The following is a 20,220-nucleotide window of genomic DNA, read 5'->3' on the forward strand; positions in this document are numbered from 1 at the left end:
CAGTCCACAAGATAAACATCTCAACAGCACCGTGTCCATTTGCACGACTCTCCAGGGCAGCTGTGGGATGCCACAAAACAGAATATACACTCACACACACATCGAATTTCCTGGACACACAGACAGAGACTGGGGACAATCAGAAGTGTGTGTGAGATGGCGTAGAGGTTGCATTCTCCTTGGGGGCCTTGTTTCTAAGGAAAGATGGTTTATTTTGTCTTCTTACCACTCTCTTTTTTTCTTTCTTTCCTTCTCCTTCTCTGCAAGCAGGGGGCCCTTAAATGTATTAAAGCCATCAAAGGGTCTTTCAGAATGAAAAAAGGCACAGGCTGCTAAAGGACAGCCGAGTCTTCAGCTTTGAAGAAGAGAAGGGGGACATGGTCGATGCTGACCAAATTTGATCCCTGAAGTTACCTGCAATCCTTGGCTTAAAGGAGGGATGTATTGGTCGGTAGATTTGTACAGTTGTGGCACCTGCCAGTTTAGATACAGTCTGTTGTTGACAAAGGATAGGGATGTGTTGTGGAAAGAAGGCTGTGCCTGGGTCAGGTTTTGCCTACATTGTGGGGACCAAATATCCCTACAAGTATAGTAAAACCTGAAATCATCTACATCATGGGAACCAGCCAATGAGATAAAATGACTTAATAAAAAATTACTAAATATTTTTAGCAGAAAGGTTTCTGTGAGGGTAAAGTTCAGGTGCAGGGTTAGTGGCTAGAAAATATTATTAGCTTGACATGAAAAAAAAAAAAAGAAGAAGAAAATGGAAAGTCTTATTTTCTTTTATACCAAAGACTTGTTTCATTTAGTCAATTTGCAAAATGTGTAAAAAAAATATCTGATTCTTAAGAAAGAAAAATCACAATTTCTAACTGTTTAATATCTCAACTGTTTCTCCTAGATTAAGTAAATTAAATTAAGGATTAGTTCACCCAAAAATGAAAAATCAGTCATTGTTTACTCACCCCTGTGTTGTTATAACACCATATGACTTTCTTTTTTTTTTCTTAACACAAAGGGAGAATTTGTGAATAAATGTTGTGCTCAGTGATGTCATACAATGGTATTGTATGGTGACTACCTCTTCAAATTTCAAAGTAATGCAGAAGTGTAATTCAGAAGTCTAATAAATTATTCCATGAGACTCAGTAAAGCATACAGTAAGGTTTGGTGTGAAACAAATTGAAATCTATAGGATTATTTAGTGAAAATGTTCACTGACTGTTGAACTCCTGTGTGCGTTCATGATAGGGCAAGACAGCAACATTTCACACAGTCCCATAGCGACATTGGGGCGTTCAAGCGAAAATGTTTGTTTATCTAAAAACAGGTCCTCCTCAGTGATAGCGACAACAGGACACAACACAGCTGCACACAAAACAGAGAACAGAACTTACTAAACATGTATGAAGAGTTTGTAGTTGAAGAATTGATGCATTTCTATGCCCAGCCTTATTTTTTGGAACAGAGAACTCGGAAATCAAACAGAATCATAGAGGAGGCTACAGGCAGCCACAGTCACACCATGTCCTAGCCTGACAGCAAACGATGTGATAAAAGGTATATTTTATGGTAATCAGAGTTTTTGACTACAAACTCTTCAGACATGTTTAGTAAGTTCTGTTCATTGTTTTGTGTGCAGCTGTGTTGTGTTGTGTTGTCGCTACTGTACTGTACACACACGGTTAAATATTGTTATTAGACAAAAAAAAAACTAGTAAGAGTGTAAAAAAAAAACTTTAAGTGCCCAAAGTTTAAGAAACACCCTTCTCATTATAGAAAATTTCAACAGTGTCTCAAACTGTGCTTGGATTTGCAAAGATACCAAGTCTGCAAACATGTTTTAATCAAATTCTACCAAGACCAAATGATCTGAGCTATGCTATGTATTTTTTTTTAAATGTTTTTATATTAAATAACTGTTATTAATGTTTTATTATTATTATTATTATTTATTTATTTTATAGCTCTTTACTCTCATTCGTGTTCGTACTTTCTAAGGTAAACATCTGAAACAAAATTGACCCTTGATGGAGTTCTCAGTTCCCTGTCTGTCACTCACTCGATGTTGTGTCGATGCAGTGACACTAGGGGTTCAATCTTGAGAGCCCCAATCATGTTTGCTTAAAATAGAAAAGGCCAATGAAAATTAGCGAGTGGAATTTGCATGCCACTCTCCGCCCCAGACATACGGATATAAAAGGAGATGGCATGCATCACTCATTCAGATTTTTTCTTCGGAGCCGAATGCTTGTGTGTTCGTCCTCTCAACTCTTGCTGTGCTGCTGGATTTTTTACACCGCATATCAGCGTTCACCCTCGCACGGTCGAGTGTGGTGCTTCCCCTGGGCGCTTTGGCAGCCTAAGTCTGCGGGTGCTAAAAGAGTATATTCGAAAGAGTATATTTTCTCTAAAAGAGCTCACGCAGACGCTTGCCATCTTTTTAAAGATGTCCTTCCGCATTTGCGCTACTGGATGTGGCAATTATCTCTCCCTTCCAGATACCCATGAAATCTGCCTCGAGTGTCTGGGGCGCCAGCACGCTGAGGCAGCTTTCGTGGAAGGGTTGTGTTCTCATTGCGAGAACATGCCCATGAGAACTTTGCGGTCGCAGCTCACTTCCTTCTTCATGAAGCAAGGAGCCACCGTGGCTGCTCCCCAACCTGGTCCGTCCTGGGCTGACACTCAGCCGGCCGGGTCAGCAAGCACCGCGGGTGATCTGGATGTGGACATGGGAGCATTTCCGCCAGCTTAGTCCCTGCGGGCCTCCCATCCCGCAGCACGCTCATTCTGTCCGGACGAGCTGTCGAGGGATGCAGGCGGTCTGCCTCAGGGCGGGTTTAATGTGTCGTTTGCGGCTCGCGACGAGGATGAGCTTTTGGTCGCGGCATCGGAGGGTGGGCTTCTGCTATCGGAAGCAGACAAATCTTCTTAGCTAGGGTTAGAGCACAGGATGAGGCGCATGCTGAGATGGCAGCTGTGCTTGCCCGGGTGGCTGCGAACATTGGGCTGAAGTGGAACCCTCCACTCTGCCCTGAGCATTCGCGGCTGGATGATTGGTTTCTGGGCTCAGAGCGCAACTCATGGCCGCACCCCGCCCCGGAAGTGCACGAGGAGCTAACGAAGTCGTGGAAGGCACCTTTTACTGCCCGTACACGCTTTGTGGGCTCGTCCACTCTGATCCTTCAGAAAAAGATCCTTCTGTGGAAGGTCAGCTCCACCTGCCCGTCAGCTGGCCCCCAAGAACCCCAGATGGGCTTTGAGGTGGTTCTGACATGTGCCGCCCAGGGATGAGGCAACTTCTCCTGACCGGTCTGGCCCAGGGCATCTCTCCAGCCCCACCATTGCCCCGGGGCCAGTGTGTGGTGAGTATTACATCGCTGAGTGCCCTCTGGGCCTCAGCACCCACATGGTCAATAAAAGAGCAGTTTCCTCATTCCCTGGGCCAGCGCACTTGCAATGGCCAGGCGCTGGAAGTCTTTCCGGTCAATCAGGTGAATGTGAGTACCTCCCGTTCCCTCGTTCTCCGTCGAGAGACAGCCGGTGAATAGGTAAGTGTGCTGGTCTCTGGGGCCGCCCGCCCCAGTCACCGGCCACCGTTGTGGGCTTATGGAGCAGCACATCCCCCCTCAGCTGTCTTCCAGGTGGGGCACCTGATCTGCCTTGCTGCGAACCCCCCTGCCCGAGCATGGTAAGTCCAGTCATCCTCCTGGTGCCGCTGTCGCGGAGGCGAGAAGGTCTTCCGGACTTTCGCCAGCAGTGGTAGACACAATCACTCAGGCCAGGGCCCCCTCTACGAGGCAGCTGTATGCCTTGAAGGGGCGTCTTTTCGCTAACTGGTGTTCTTCCCATGGGGAAGACCCACAGAGATGCGCCGTTGGGTCTGTGCTGTCTTTCCTTCAGGAAGGGCTGGAGAGATGGCTGTCTCCCTCTACCCTGAAAGTGTATGTGGCTGCCATAGCAGCTCACCATGATACACTGGACGGGAGACCCTCACGACAGCGTGATCTGATCAACAGGTTCCTCAAAGTCGCGAGGAGGTTGAATCCTCCTAGACTGTGCCTGATCCCCTCTTGGGATCTCTCTGTGGTCTTACCCACCCTACAGAGAGCCCCCTTTGAGCCCCTGGAGCAGGCCGAGCTCAGCACTCTGTCCCTGAAGATGGCCCTCCTGGTGGCGCTCACTTCCATCAAGAGGGTGAGGGACCTGCAGGCTCTGTCTGTTACCATTGAATGCCTGGAGTTTGGGCCGGCACACTTTCACATGAGGCCCGGTTACATGCCCAAGGTTCCCACCACTCCTTTTCGGGACCAGGTGGTGAACCTGCAAGCGCTACCTTCAGAAGGAAGACCCGGCCTTGTCGTTGCTGTGTCCAGTTCGTGCCCTGTGCATCGATCTCGACCGCACGCAGAGCTTTAGGGGCTCAGAGCAGCTCTTTGTCTGTTTTGGAGGACAGCAGAAGGGGAAAGCTGTCTCCAAGCAGAGATTAGCCCATTGGATTGTGGATGCCATTTTCCTCGCATACCAATCTCAGGATTTGCTGTGCCCTTTGGGAGTCCAGGTGCACTCCACTAGAGGTGTTGCTCCATGCGTGGTGATTCCCCCTTGGTAATCCCATATGATGAGTTTCCACTGTTCGGTTTCCCCCTCAGGTGAAACATGTGTTTCCCCTCATCAGAGCTTTCTCGGCCACTGTGCTGTGTATCCTCTCTGTAGATAGGGTCCTCCTGTGGTATCATTACACATGTGCACTTCCCCATTGGTAAGTCCATGGGAGGTATTCTCCACATGTTAACCTCCCTCCAGTAGGATGTGGTCTCCGTAGTGCTCCCTTTCCTGGAAAGGGAAGAACACTTCCCAGCGCTATTCTAGAATGTGCTCGGTGGGAGATTGCTTAACAGCAAATTAAGAAAGGCACCGCCGGTAGCCTACTTGGGTAAGTGCCTCCTCCCCACTTAACGGGACTAGGGAGACGCCTTACCTAACTCGCTGGAAGGTCATGATGTTGTTGAGTGCTCACTGCGAGGCACGCAACAGCTTGCCCATGTCCACTCTTCCGTGCCTCGTGACACGGTTCAACGCCTGCGCCATTTCCTATAGGAACCCCTAGTGTCACTACATCGACACAACGTCGAGTGAGTGACAGACAGGGAACATCTTGGTTACTGATGTAACCTCTGTTCCCTGATGGAGGAAATGAGACGTTGTGTCCCTCCTGCTTCTCTATCGGCTCCTCAGCATAAATCCGAATGAGTGATCCATGCCATCTCCTTTTATACCAGTATGTCTGGGACGGAGAGTGGCATGCAAATTCCACTCTGCAATTTTCATTGGCCTTTTCTATTTTAAGCAAAGGTGATTGGGGCTCTCAAGATCAAACCTCTAGTGTCACTACATCGACACAACATCTCGTTCCCTCCATCAGGGAACAGAGGTTACATCAGTAACCAAGATGTTCTCAGGTTTCATTTAAGTCTCCTAAATTATGAAAGAAGAAAATCTTTGATCAAATATTATTTTCTGCTGTGAAAAAAAAAACAAAAAAAACAAAAAAGCAATCCAAAACATGAACATTTTATCATGTTAACGGCACACTCTTTAGTATGACTAATATTTCCCATGTTCCCACCCAAGAAAAGAGAATATGAAAGGAGAATAATAAAAAATAAATAAAGTCTATATCTTTACAAAAGCTCAATTTAGATATCAACGGTCATAAAGCAAATGTGTGCTCATTTCAGATGAAAACAAGGCCCCTTTTATCTCTCTTCTCTGTACTGAAATAATATCAGGACATAAAAGAATGAAAAAAAAAATCTTATTTCTGAGTGAAGAGTCTAAAATGCAGATTAAATGCTCTATTGGAATCTCATTACTGGCTTCGTTTGCAAATGAGCTTTGAGAATATGAAATAGTGCATAATCAAACCTAATATAATGTAAATGCATTTATTAAAGAAGTTTATACAGAGGTTGACCCTGAGTTGATATACACTATACATATCACAAGTAGCGTAGGAACACATCAAAGGGAGCCCTACAGCATTCTTCCCAAGGCTTTCTGCAAACCTTAAAAAATTTAGAAATGCATACTTTCGTGAAACCTCACTTTGATACAGATCTAGTGCTAAACGCCTCATTTTTTACCCCCAAGAGTGCCTCAAACAAGTACGACGAGCTTCCAATTGAAGGGTCTTGCCTTAAATCTTAAATCAAGTCTTAGTTCAAATCTTAATCTTTTCATATTAGCTTTGAAAGATACAGTACATGAGTTGCGCACAAATAGAAATCACCACTTCTTTGCTGCATATTCATATGGCATACATTGCTTATTTCATTCCCTTGTGTTCGTTGTTGTATATTATCAATGTTTATCACAAAAGTCATCAGAGATATTCTGTCACATCCATAATTAATGAATATGGCGGTTTTATAGAGGAAAGTTTGTTTTTGCTGCTATAGAGTGAGAGCGAACGAGAGATACGGTACATGAAGTACATTTACATTTATTTGGCAGATGCTTTTATCCAAAGTGACTTACAGTGCACTTATTACAGGGACAATCCCCCCGGAGCAACCTGGAGTTAAGTAAGCCTTGCTTACCAGTTCTGTGCCCGCTACGCCACCGCACTACACTACGCCACCACCACTACAGTAGGACTTGCAGATTATTTCATAAAAAAATAAAAAAAAGCCATATTTTACACTTACCATTTACAGTATCTTTTCTCTCGAAGTACACTTATAATTGGTGTTAGGTTTTTCTTTTTCCCACTGTCTTTTTCACCCTTAGAACTAAGAAGGCTATTTTTGTGACTATGCCTTTAAGATTTATGTATGTACAGTAAATGATCTTTGTTCTTATTGTGTAAGCTTCACAAACTGGCGTAATTGGTAGCTCTTTTGACTTCGGCTGAAAAGTAAAAAGTAAAAGTAATCTAGCAACACCCTAGCAACCACCAGAACATCCTAGTTACCACATAGAAACACATTAAAAATGACTCAAAACAGATCGGCAACCACACAGCAACACCCTGCATAATGGCGCCCTGGTAACCTGTAACCACCAACAAACCCTAGCATTGTGGTTACAACCTTTTCACAGGTAAGCAACACTGAAATTTTACTTCAGAAAATGTAAAAATGTAGTTCATAACCCCTGTCTCTCCAGTTTTCAGTTCTGGTAGAAATCACAGCATTGTTTGACTGACCTTTCATCTAGAGGTCAAACTCACTGCTGAAATCCTGGCTTGTCTACTCTAGAACCAATCACATCTACTCTACGGGTTAACCAGCCCCAAATGTACTGCCAGGCAGTGTCCAAAATAACAGCGCACTTGTTCGAGGAAGCTGTAAACAAATATTCCTCTCTGAGACAGCACAGTTACATCTGAAACAAAAGTAAAACATAATGAATTCACAAAGAAAAGAGTACAAATAGGATGGAAATTATAATGTTTATTGATATGGCGTGTTGAAAACTATGGGAAAAAAATGCCTGCTCAACTTAGGGCATGATAAATAACAGTGGAGACAAGAATTGTATAATGCATACACATATAATTTGAGAAATGGTTGTACTAATTTTACAGTAGGAAGGTTAGTTTACTTTATTTTTCATCATTTACCTGGCTCTCCAGCAGGTACATTAGGGCCCACAATTAAGTCCCAATCAATAATTTTTTGAGCTATCTGTATCACCAAATGTTTTGACATCACAGTCATTATGCAATAATTTACATAAGAATGATTTTAAGAACAGTCGTCATGTGTACATTTATGTAAGAAAGGTTTAACAAGCAGTTGTCAATTGTCAATTTACGAAAGAATGGTTTCACAAATTGTTGCCATCATGCAACAATTTCCAAAAGAATGGTTTTACAAACAGTTTTCATGACCCTTTCCATAAGAATGGTTTTACGAAAAGTTGTTGCGAGTCAATTTCCATAAGAATGGTTTTACGAACAATTGGCATATCAATTTATATCAGAATGGTTTTATGAATAGTTGTCATGTGTCAATTTCCGTAAAAATGGTTTTACAAACAGTTGTTGTGTTAATTCATATAAAAATGGTTTAAGAACAGTTGTCTTTTCAATAAACATCAGAATTATTTTACAAAGAGTTGTCGTGTCTGTTTACATCAGAATGGTTTAACAAACAGTTGTCGTATGTCAGTTTCCGTAAAAATGGTTTTACAAACAGTTATCGTGTGCCAGTTTACATAAAAATGGTTTTACGGATAGTTGTCATGTCAATTTACATCAGAATGGTTTTACCAACAATTGTCATGTCAATTTATATCAGAATGGTTTTACAAACAGTTGTTGTGTGTCAGTTTATATCAGAATGGTTTTACGAAGAGCTGTCGTGTCAATTTACATAAAAATGGTTTTACGAAGAGCCATCGTGTTAGTTTACATAAGAATGGTTTTACGAACAGTTTTCGTGTCAATTTACATAAAAATGGTTTTACAAAGAGCTGTCATGTCAATTTACATCAGAGTAGTTTTACCAACAGTTGTTTTACCAACAGTTAACAAAAAATTGTTTTACGAAGAGGTGTCGTCGCAATTTACATCAGAATGGTTTTGCGAACAGTTGTTGTGTAAATTTACATCAGAATGGTTTTACGAACAGTTGTCGTGTCAATTTACATTCAAATGGTTTTACGAACAGTTGTCTTGTCAATTTACATAAAAATGGTTTTATGAAGAGCTGTTGTGTCAATTTACATAAGAATGGTTTTATGAACAGTTGCCATGTGTCATTTTCCATAAAAATGGTTTCACAAACAGTTGTGTTGATTTATATAAAAATGGTTTTATGAACAGTTGTTGTGTCGATTTACATAAAAATAGTTTACAGAACAGTTGTCGTGTCAATTTACATCAGAATGGTTTTATGAACAGTTTTTGTCACTTTCCATAAGAATGATTTTACGAACAATTGTCATATGTTCATTTTCATCACAATCGTTTTACGAACAGTTGTTGTGTCAATTTATGTCAAACGATTTACGAACAGTTTTCATGTGTCAATTCATGTAAGAAAGGCTTTAAAAATTATCTACAAAGAAATCCGTTCTGCTTGTGTTTAATAAATGCGCCCCATCAAACGTAACACATATATTTATTTAAACACTTTGCAAAGAGAAGCAGAAAAACAGAAAATGGCTTGTGAATTCGAAATAATAACTAGAGTGTAAAATAATGGATTGCCAGTGGAGAGACTCTTTTGGTCTCAGAAAAAGGATGGACAAGTTTTCATTGGCGAGTAAGTCATGGCAGTGGAGGGTAAATACCCCTCAAGAGGTCCTTATTAAATTACAAGTGGTGCAGTTCCCTGGGGGGACACGGATAGCTGATGCTTAAGTGTGGGCTCTAAGAGGCCAACTGGAGAGCCAGATAAACATAAAAAAATAAAATGTAAATGAATTAGCTCCCTACTATAAAATAAGCACACACCCATGTCCCAGTTTGGATCCTCATATGTTTTAGGGGGTGTTCTTGTGTTATATTAAACGCACTTAATATATGATCAGGCTAAAGGCATAATGAAACACCGGCCCGTAAGTAATACTCCAATTAAAATGACTTCCTCTCAGTCTCCCCGTGAGCAAGGGCAGGCACTAATGCAAGACGGCTCACTCACATGGAGGTCACTTACAGGCTGCTATAGGTTACGATAGGACATCTGTTTGCACTGCTGGGTCTACGAACTCCTGGGGTTCCCAATCTCTCTCTTACACACTCAAATACATATATATGCGCACACACACACACACACTCTCTATTCTCCTTTCTTCAGGGTGGTCACTAGAGTCAGCCAGTGCAAGTGTGTTAGGAATATTTGCAGGTGGGTTAATTATTCTTGTGCTGTCATGTTTCCAGCTGAGTGTGCAGGACTAACCCCGAAATAATCCCCTGAACACAATCAGCCTTTATTTAATTTTGCTTCTCATATCATGTGCATCCATGCAGCTCCCAGAAAGCATCTCTGCACGCTTATGAGATCCTTTCCATTTTTCTTTCCATTTAAACAATGAACATCAGAGAATGAGACGGGAGAGAGGGAGGAAAGATTGCAGCATGGACATTTTTGAATATTCTAGATCAGTGGTTCCCAGGCAAAACAGAACAATATAGACATTTAATTGGTACTTTATTTATTATTTTATAGAATAATTTACTTATAATTTCTGCATTCTGTGCAATATGTGTCTGTTCTTTACTGTTGTTTCTTGTCTCATTGTACTATACAGTATGACCACAGTTAGATCTTGCATAAAAGGCAGATGTGTGACATTGACTATCTTTAATTTCGGAATAGAGAAGACTTCGCTTACGATTGAATGATGACTACACGCTTACAGTTCTTCATTCTGATAGCTTCATTAGCTGTTTCTTTCCAAGTTGCGATTTTAATTTGTGTGAAAGTTCTGAATATTGCAACAACAATTTTCAAATAAAGCATTTCCATCCCATGTGTTTAAGAGAACAAAATCGTCACTTCTGGGGAAACTGGTGCAAAAGAAATGAAATTGGAAATGCCACTGTGGCTCTTTTAATATATGCAATAAATTACTTGTGGTTTAGAGTGCACAGACAAAACACTCTGATGAACTTCATCTTTGCTTGTGTTTTAGATGCCTTATGTCTGGGAGTAAAGTGTCAGGCTGTTCTGGGAGGTATTAGTTGCCAATCATTTTGATGACAGGCTTTGGCATTTCAAAATAACTAGCAACATTTGATGCTATGCCATGATATTTCTGGTATTCTCTGAGCAAATTATGTACTGTACTTACATGAATGTTTTTGATGTCCATCTATATTCTTATATAAATTCTACAGGAATATATTTGGTACATGTGATTCCATTAAAGTTTATGCGCATGTCTTGTAACCAAATAAAAATGTATCTACCTCAAGCAAGACCTGAGCGAATTTTGACAAGACTTTTGACAAATTGTTATGGTCATACGACTGGGTCAGAGCATCTCTGAAACGGCAAGGCTTGTGGGGTGCTCCCAGTCAGCAGTGGTGAGTACCTACCAACAGTGGTCCGAGGAGGGACAAACCACAAACCTGCGACAGGGTGTTGGGTGCCCAAGGCTCATCAATGCATGAGGGCAATGAAGGCAATCCCATCTGGTCCAAACTGACAGAAGATCTACTGTGGCACAAGTCACAGAAACTTTTAATGATGGTTACGGGAGGAATTTGTAACAACACACAGTGCATCACATCCTGCTACGTATGGGGCAGTGTAGCCGCAGACCGGTCAGAGTGCCTATGATGACCCCTGTCCACCGTCGAAAACGGCTACAATGGAAGCAGTGGAAGAAGGTCGCCTTGTCCAACGAGTCCTGTTTTCTTTTACATCACGTGGACGGCAGTGTACGTGTGCGCTGTTTACCTGGGGAAGAGATGGCACCAGGATGCACTGTTTGAAGATGACAAGCCGGTGGAGGGAGTGTGATGTTCTGGGCAATGTTCTGCTTGGAAACACTGGGTCAGGCCATTCACGTGGACGTCAATTTGACACATACCACATACCTAAAATTGTTGCAGACCAGGCACACCCCTTCATGGCAATGATATTCCCTGATAGCAGTGGCCTCTTTCAGCAGGATAATGCGCTTTGCGACACTGCACACATTTTTAGGGAATGGTTTGAGGAACATGATGAAGAGTTCAAGGTGTTGCCCTGGCCTCCAAATTCCCCAGATCTCAATAAGATTGAGCATCTGTGGGATGTGCTGGACCAACAAGTCCTACCCAGGGCAGCTCCACCTGGCAACTTACAGGACTTGAAGTATCTTCAGCTAATGTCTTGGTGCCAGATATCACAGGACTCCTTCAGGGGTCTTGTAGAGTCCATGCCTTGGTGAATCGTGTATATTAATTAATTTTAATTTAATTAATTACATTTATTTATCACACATTATACATTTGCACATATACAGTGAAATTCTTTTTTTCACATATCCCAGCTAAGCTGGGGTCAGAGTGCAGGGTCACACTAAAGAGTTTTCCTGGCAGGGGGCCTGGGTAGCTCAGCGAGTAAAGACGCTGACTACCACCCATGGAGTCGCAAGTTCAAATCCAGGGTGTGCTGAGTGACTCCAGCCAGGTCTCCTAAGCAACCAAATTGGCCCAGTTGCTAGGGAGGGTAGAGTCACATGGGGTAACCTCCTCGTGGTCGCTATAATGTGGTTGTGCTTGGGTGCCACGGAGAATAGTGTGAAGCCGCCTCACATGCTATTTCTCTGTGGTAACACGCTCAACAAGCCACGTGATAAGATGCGCTGATTGACGGACTCAGATGCGGAGTCCATCCGTAGTGACTCACCGGACTGAGGCAAGTCACTACAGCACCACAAGGACTTAGAGCGCATTGGGAATTGGGCATTCCAAATTGGGGAGAAAAAAAAAAAAGAATTTTCCTGGCAAAAGTAAGATTTAAACAAATGCTTTAAATGAGATGTTTTTAAATCTGCTTAACTTTGCTAAGTATAAATTAGTTCAGTTAATGCTAATAAATTACCAAGCTGTATTGTTTAAAAACAAAAAGTTTTAAAGGTTCATATTCCTTATTATGTTTTATGAAATACTTTACATTTATTCAGAATTCAAAATATGTACTATATTTAAAGATTACTCAATTTAATCTGATGGAAATTTTGTCATAATTAAAATGCATACATCTTTAAAATAGACTGAAACACCCCCAGATCAACACCGATCCTCCACCAAATTTCACAGTGGGTGTGAGACACTGTGACTTGAAGGCCTCTCCAGGTCTCCGTCTAACCATTAGACGACCAGGTGGAGGATCGGTGATGATCTGGGGGTGCTTCAGCAAGGCTGGAATAGGGCAGGTTCGTCTTAGTGAAGGACGCATGATTCAAGCCACGTACAAGTTTATCCTGGAAGACAACTTCTACATGTTCTACATTTACGTACTATATAATTACAACAACTATAGTATTTACTAGGTACTAACCCTAAACCTAACCCTAACCTTAACACATATTAAGTAAATGTACAGTAGTAACCTAATATTACTCCATACTTTCTTGGGTAAGTACACTGTATACTGAAAGTACATGTACTGTAAAATATAGTGCAACCAAAAAATCCTTAAAATTGTTGGCTGAATATTTGCTATATCCTGTGTGAATAGTGCCATTGGAATCCATTGTTCCTATTCAAAAGCTTGTTTGCAATTCACACCAAATATGTGGGATTTCGACTGCAACAACGATACCGGACAGTGAAATGTCCCGTATTGAAATGGCAAAGTTCTCAAGAGAGCACCCCACCCAGCAGTTAAATTGGGACGGAATGGTTCGGAACGTCATTCCGGAACCTCCGATTCAAAAAATATATATATATATATATTGGCTGTTTGTTCGACACTTATTCTATTTCCTGCAGGCAGGCACCAGTTATTTTTTTTTTTAGATGCATTCAGTCTCCATTTAGCAAGTGTGCTTGCTCAAAAACACCTTTAAAATTTTATAAAGTTAATTACATATGCATTATGCTTCCGTCTAGTGTGTCATATTCTGGTCCGCTATATTCGCCTAGAACGGCACTCTTCTAATGGGGTGCATCTCACACATGCTCTGCTTCTGCTCCTGTTACATCACAATGAATATGCAACCAGTGCTCCAAGTGGAGGGGTGGAGATGTTAGTGTTCCCCATCCTCAAAATCCCAATTTAACCCCATACCCCACCCTCCCTCATTGGATGGCGAAATGGATTAGGAGGACCCCTGTACTGAAGCACTTTAATGCTTAAACATCTTGTATTTGCATGACAAAAAGTTGGCAACCCTATTACACATCCTCAAGAAAATTTGAAAATTATTCTCAAGAATTAGTATGACATCATATTCTTGATTGTGATGTCATAAATGCACATTCCAGCCGTAGCCGGCTTAATAAAACATAAAAGTACGCGCCCACTTTGGTTCCGCAAGTATTTATCCCATTCATTTTTTCAATATCCATAGAGATTTCATAAAATAGTTCTAAGCCATGAACCAAACCAACCAGCTCTGAGGTGAATCACAACATTATAAACTTTTTGATTTGAAGCAAAAAGCATTTAAAAATCAGACAAAAAGACAAAGGTACAAGATTGTGTACTTCCCGTCTTTAAACAGGCTATGAACTACAATCCCATGAAGCATTGCAAATTACATAATCGAATTAGAAATTATGGAAAAATCTAAAATTATTGATTTAAGGTTGTTGGTTATAAGTATAGAAACAATATATTTAAATTTTAGATGAGCAAACTGACTCGATTGCGTCATTCAGTACTTCAGTCATTTGGGTGTCGCTGCAGAGCTCTTTTGGTGCACTTTGTTGACCGCAATTCTCTGATTGGTGGAGCAGTTCTTTTCAGGATAATGGGTAGTGTAGTTCTTCACCAGGAATTTGGCTAATAAACACAAAAAATTAAGGTGAACTAACACAAACGGTTGGCTTCAACAGAAGCATATACCATCGATTAACCTCTGAGCTCATGGTAGGTCTGTCTTAAAAGGTTTATAAATAAATCTGGTTATTTTTACTTCGGAAGCCAGACTGTTGCATTTTATACCACTACAGAGCTCTCTCTCGGCTGCAAGCTGGGTTCCCAAATTCCACTCACATTCCACCCAGGTGTCCAATCCAGTGACCTCATGGGACATTACCTACTCTGGCAGGAATGCGGCAAGACTGGTCTGAGTCAGACCACACAGCCAGCTGGGCAAAGACACACACACACACACACACACACACACACATCACCGCATTTGCTCAGCTAAGCCAAAGCGATCACCCCAAGGCACTCGTCCCAGTCTGGAAATACTGTGGAAACTTATTTATTTATTTTTTTTAATATTTTATTTATTTATTTATGCTTTATTGCATTGTCAAATAAATCCAGCGACTTCATATTGCATCCATTCTCAACCTAAACACATTTGTCATTTCCACAGCACTTGGCCTGTCACTTTGTCAAAGTACAACACTTACACCTAGAGGACACTTTTAGTATGACAGTGTGTGCTTGGGCCATGTTTAAAAGACTGGTAGGATAACACTTGATTTGTATGATGCATACGAATGTGTGGCTAATTGCCAAAGTGCTAAATGCCCATGTAAACATATTTAAGATGGAGGCAGTGTTCATGATCAGACTCTGTGCTTACAATATTTCTATTTTTTCTTGCTGGGCATGTCTGCACAACCATTGATCTATTAATTAGCTGGATGTGAAGGTCCTCGTATTGACAGTTGTGCTCGGTAATGAGAATACCTGCGGGACATCTAAATCAATAGAAGACACAGGGGACAATCCCATGGGGTTGTATAGAGACACTGCCTACCGGAGGATATACTGTATATGTCCTTGTTTTGTTTTTTTTTTGTTTGTTTGTTTGTTTGTTTTCTGGAAGAGTAGATAAGTTGGACTCTAAAGCATTTTGTACAATGATTTTGTTGGTTTATATAAAAATGATGATTAAACACTGCTGCAAAATGCATCTTAAACAAGTATTAAACCAGCATTTAGAAATGAATTATACTACAATGCTTGAAGGGATAGTTCACCCAAAAATAAAAATCCTCTCATCATTTACTCACCCTCATGCCATCCCAGATGTGTATGACTTTCTTTCGTCTTCTGAACACAAAGATTTTAAGAAGAATATCTCAGCTCTGTAGGTAGGTGCATACAATGCAAGTGAATGGTGGCCAGAATTTTGAAGCTCATATAAGAAATCCATACAACTCCAGTGATTTAATCCATGTCTTCAGAAGTGATATTATAGGTGTGGGTGAGAAACATATCAATATTTAAGTCTTTTTTTTTTTTTTTACTATAAATCTCAACTTTCAAATTCTTCGTGCATCTCGCCACCTACTGGGCAGGAAGGACTTAAATATTGATTTGTTTCTCACCCACATCTATTATTTTGCAGAAGACATGGATTATACCACTGGAGTAGTATGGATTATTTTTACGCTGACTTTGTGTGCTTTTTGGACCTTCAAAGTTCTGGCCACCATTTACTTGCATTGTATGGACCTACAGAGCTGAAATATTCTTCTAAAAATCTTCGTGTTCAGAAGAAGAAAGAAAGAGTAAATGATGAGAGATATTTCTTTTTTGGGTGAACTATCTCTTTAACGCAAGGACATATTTGGAAAGTCATTAGCATTAAATCGTCCATCTTTGTTTTTAAAACTATACCATGGTCATAAATACATTGTTAGTTCCCCGTATATCAAGAAAACTAAGGTAAAGTTACTTATGGAATTTTATTTAACATCTTAATTGTAAAACTAAACAAATCAACTTTCATAAACAACATTTCACTCTTGCATTACATTTCATTTCGTTCATTCACAATTTTAGGCACAGAAGCAGGACAAACTTCTATACAAACCATTCATAAAACCATTCTTAAGTATTTTGTTGCATTAAATTCAATACAATAATTTACATAAGAATGATTTCAATTACATAAATATTTCTGAATGATTTACACAGAAATTCGTTCTGCTTGTATTTCGTAAATGAGCCCCAATATATTTAGTTAAACTTGGCTTGTAAAGTTTGCAGGGAATTAAAGACAAGTTTTGTTTCACCAATGCCTGAAAAAAAAGCATCTTAAACCAGCCTGGTTTGCTGGTCATAGCTGGTTTAAGATGGTCTATCTGGTTTTCCAGCTTTGCCAAGCTGGTTTTCAACTGGTTTACCACAGGTCGACAGGTAAAACCAGCAATCAGACCAGGCTGAGAAACCGATTCAGACCAACAAACTAGTTAATGCTGGTTTAAGATGTGTTTTCAGCAGGGAACTCGATGTAGACCCAATGTAGATTGGTGACTACATAACATTTATGGATGGTCATAAACATCAAACAAACTAAGGATAAGTTAGTTCATGGCTTTGGTCAGGGGCGTAGATTCCGGGGGGATGAGGGAGAGGTACTCCCCCTCCCCCCATAATCAAAACAAGCAAGTACAAGCCCCCCCCCCCTCACCCACTCACCCAATGTTCAAGCAAAATCTACGCCCTTGGCTTTGGTGGCTCATTTAAAGCGTGGTGTGATTTGTCGAAGGCCCCAGTACAATTCGATAAGTCAATAGCAGCCTAATAGCCTGAAGCTAATCAGAAATACATTTGACAATCAGCCTGGAATTAAAATGACAAGTCTGCATTTCGCTCAATGGGTATAATGCTGGTCATGTTATGGACAAAAAAAAGTGTTTAGGCAAAAGAATAGAACGGTGATTCATAATAAATTATAAACTGGTTTTAAGTCACTGCATATTCAAACATAATGAGCCAAACGCAAACAAATTGTCGAACAGGCTAATCTATCTGCACTCCATCCAAACAAATCCCCAATTCTAACATGATATGATAAAGAAAAAACACAATTAAGGACTATATTGTGACTCATGACAACTACGAAAATGGACAAGTTTTTCCAAACTGTGCATTCGACTCATTCGTCTTCGTGGTGTTCAAAAAACTCATGGCAACAGATGGTAACCATGGTTATGAAGGTCATGAACTCCTGAAAATCGCACTCTGAGTCGCCGTCGGTGTCCAGGCTTTCCATCAAACCATCCATTGTAGCCTGATCCTTCACATGCTGAAAAATAGAGTTAAAAAGATACGAAAACAGCGAAGTTGTTAAGTCTTTTTCAAGCTTAAAAATCTTAATCAAGAACATTTCCCTTTGACAAGCTCAAGTCTAACATAAAAACTTCATTCCGACATAAAGCTTTGATTGTAAATCCAAGATTCTCAAACTTTCAAGGAATAGTTTAGTGTGAAAAAATGCGCAAACTACAGTAATCTTACCTCCATAAGAGTTGGAAATTCATTTGTGAGCAGCTCCTTGAGTTCGCTCTTTTTTAATTTGTACTTGTCACCTTCTTTCGACGAGTATTTATGGAAGACCTCAATGAAAGTTCCCAGGCAGTCCTCCAAGTTTGACATCTTTATGTGGCGTTTGGCGTTTTCTGGAATGATTACAGTTGATATTACAGACGTTCGTAGACATTGCGGCAATAAAGATATATGAAAATGTCTGAAACTCTGAATGCTTGGCAAAGGTTTTAGATTTGGACTAACTTTATGGACTGTTAATTAAGTTTTTATCCTTGTAATTTTTGATTCATTACTTTGCAATAGTTCAGAAAGCTCGGAGCAATGGTCGCTGCAAAAAACATTGTAATGATAATGATAATAGACTTACCAGCAGAAAGATTGTTGGAATGGGGCGATTCAGAGCAAAGGGAGATGGAAGTCTATTTATAGGTCTGTAATGGAGGGGCTTGCAGCTTTGAGAATCTGACCTGTCAATCACCACAACTGGCAAATGAGCTTCTGAGCCTGTTCTCACTCCACTACAAACACACATACACGCATTCAGAGTGAGATACAAAGAGATTAATATTGGCACACACACACAATTTTCCATTGACTTGTATTGTTATACAGCTAATGCCATTTTCTATATTTCTATTTACCTAACCCTTAAAAAAGTTTACATTTTTATTTAATCATTGTTTAGTATGTTTATTTAGCTATTCACTTTTATTGCAAGTGCGTCATTGTAACCTCAAATAGGATAGGGGTAATCAACATTATGAGACAAATGCTGTCGATTGAGCAAGTTTGTACAACCTTTTTGATGTTTCCTTGGACATGTATTATCATGTCAGTGTTTTACGAATAAATCAGACATGCCAGATCGTCGTCTTTTCTATATGTTTACCCTCTCCTCTCGCTTTTGGCCATTTTTTTTGTTTTGTATTTCAACTCTCCTTTTTTATCTTTCCTGGACGTTCTGTTGTCCATAAGCTCACACAAGTGTTTTGTTGTCAGGAATCTCGGTGGAGGACAATAGTGTGTTTGAGAGGAAGTGAGTGGTGTGGCATGTTAATTAGCCGATCCTTTTCTGTTATAGAATTGGCCAGACATGTGGCCAAAACACTAGTGGACTATAAAACAGATATGACACCCAGACACACACACACACACACACACACACACACAGATTTCTGGCATAAACGGCAGTCTGAACATTACATTTTCAGGGACTGTGACCTGATAAGGGAAAAATATTATTTGTGTTTGTTACCTTAGGCAAGATCAACTTTATGAATACAAATGAGCTTTAATACGAAACGTTTAATATATTACACCTAAAGGATGAATAGACAGTCTAGGTTATAATCCATATAAACTTTTCATTGTGTGTGGAATTTGAGAAAAAATTTAGTAACACCTGTACTTAATATAATATAATATAATATAATATAATATAATACAAATTGTGACCTGGTAAGAAAAAATATATATATATTTTACAGAATAATTGTGTTTGTTAACTCTGTGAGGTTTGCAAGATTTTAATAAATGGTTTGAAAACAAATGCTCTTGTTTAATACAAAACTTTTATTTTATTGTACCTAAAGGATAAATAGAAAGTATACTAAGACAAACTCTACGTAAACTTTTCTTCGTATGCGCATTTTTAAGAAAATGTTTGTTATATCATTATTTTATTATATTATATCATTATATCATTGGAGTACAATTGTTGGGACGGGGGGATATGTCCCCCTAATGCTGTGAAGGGGGTGATTCCAACCCCACCATCATGCATCTGACCTTGTTTTTATAATTTTTTATTATCAACGCTGAAAATAATTTAGGATAGATCCTTGCCGTTGCATGTCTGTGAGTCTGTCATAATCAGATGTGAAGTCATTCAAAACTGAAGCGAAGTCCCCTCTCCGTTGTACGAGTTGGTATCGCCCACCTATTGTCACGCAATCCCCCTCTATCGTAGACGACAGTATCACGTAGTACCTGTCACTTTTCTCAGCGCTGGCCAGGATGGGCCAATCACAGTTGTTAATTATTACTGGATGAGGATTTTTTTTTTAAATGCTTTTAGATGATTCAGTTTTCAGAGCGTCAAGCGCCCCCTGCAGGAATAAAATTTGGTGTCTCACAAGACACTGTCAGTGGCTGACAACATGTGCAGTTTTGTTCTGTAGGTCTGTTACCTACACAAAACTTTCATATGAATTTAGAAAATATTAAACATATCACATGGCCCATATGTGGAGTCAGTGAAGATGTTGAAGGCATTCATAAAAATTATCAGTTGTTTTGTCATGGT

At 40.3% G+C, this 20,220-nt stretch overlaps 1 protein-coding gene across 1 annotated transcript; it reads right to left on the reverse strand.

The window, feature by feature from the left end:
* Positions 1-16,308: 16,308 nt before the first annotated feature.
* On the reverse strand, positions 16,309-18,421 carry LOC127438023 (protein S100-B-like). Its single transcript, XM_051693240.1, has 3 exons — positions 18,283-18,421; positions 17,886-18,046; positions 16,309-17,673 (listed from the first exon to the last, which is right to left on the reverse strand). The coding sequence occupies exons 2-3, from the start codon at positions 18,021-18,023 to the stop codon at positions 17,524-17,526; spliced, it is 288 nt and encodes a 95-aa protein (XP_051549200.1). The 5' UTR covers positions 18,024-18,046; positions 18,283-18,421; the 3' UTR covers positions 16,309-17,523.
* Positions 18,422-20,220: the final 1,799 nt, after the last annotated feature.

The sequence above is a fragment of the Myxocyprinus asiaticus genome, chromosome 49 (assembly GCF_019703515.2).
Source record: "Myxocyprinus asiaticus isolate MX2 ecotype Aquarium Trade chromosome 49, UBuf_Myxa_2, whole genome shotgun sequence".
NCBI lineage: Eukaryota > Metazoa > Chordata > Actinopteri > Cypriniformes > Catostomidae > Myxocyprinus > Myxocyprinus asiaticus.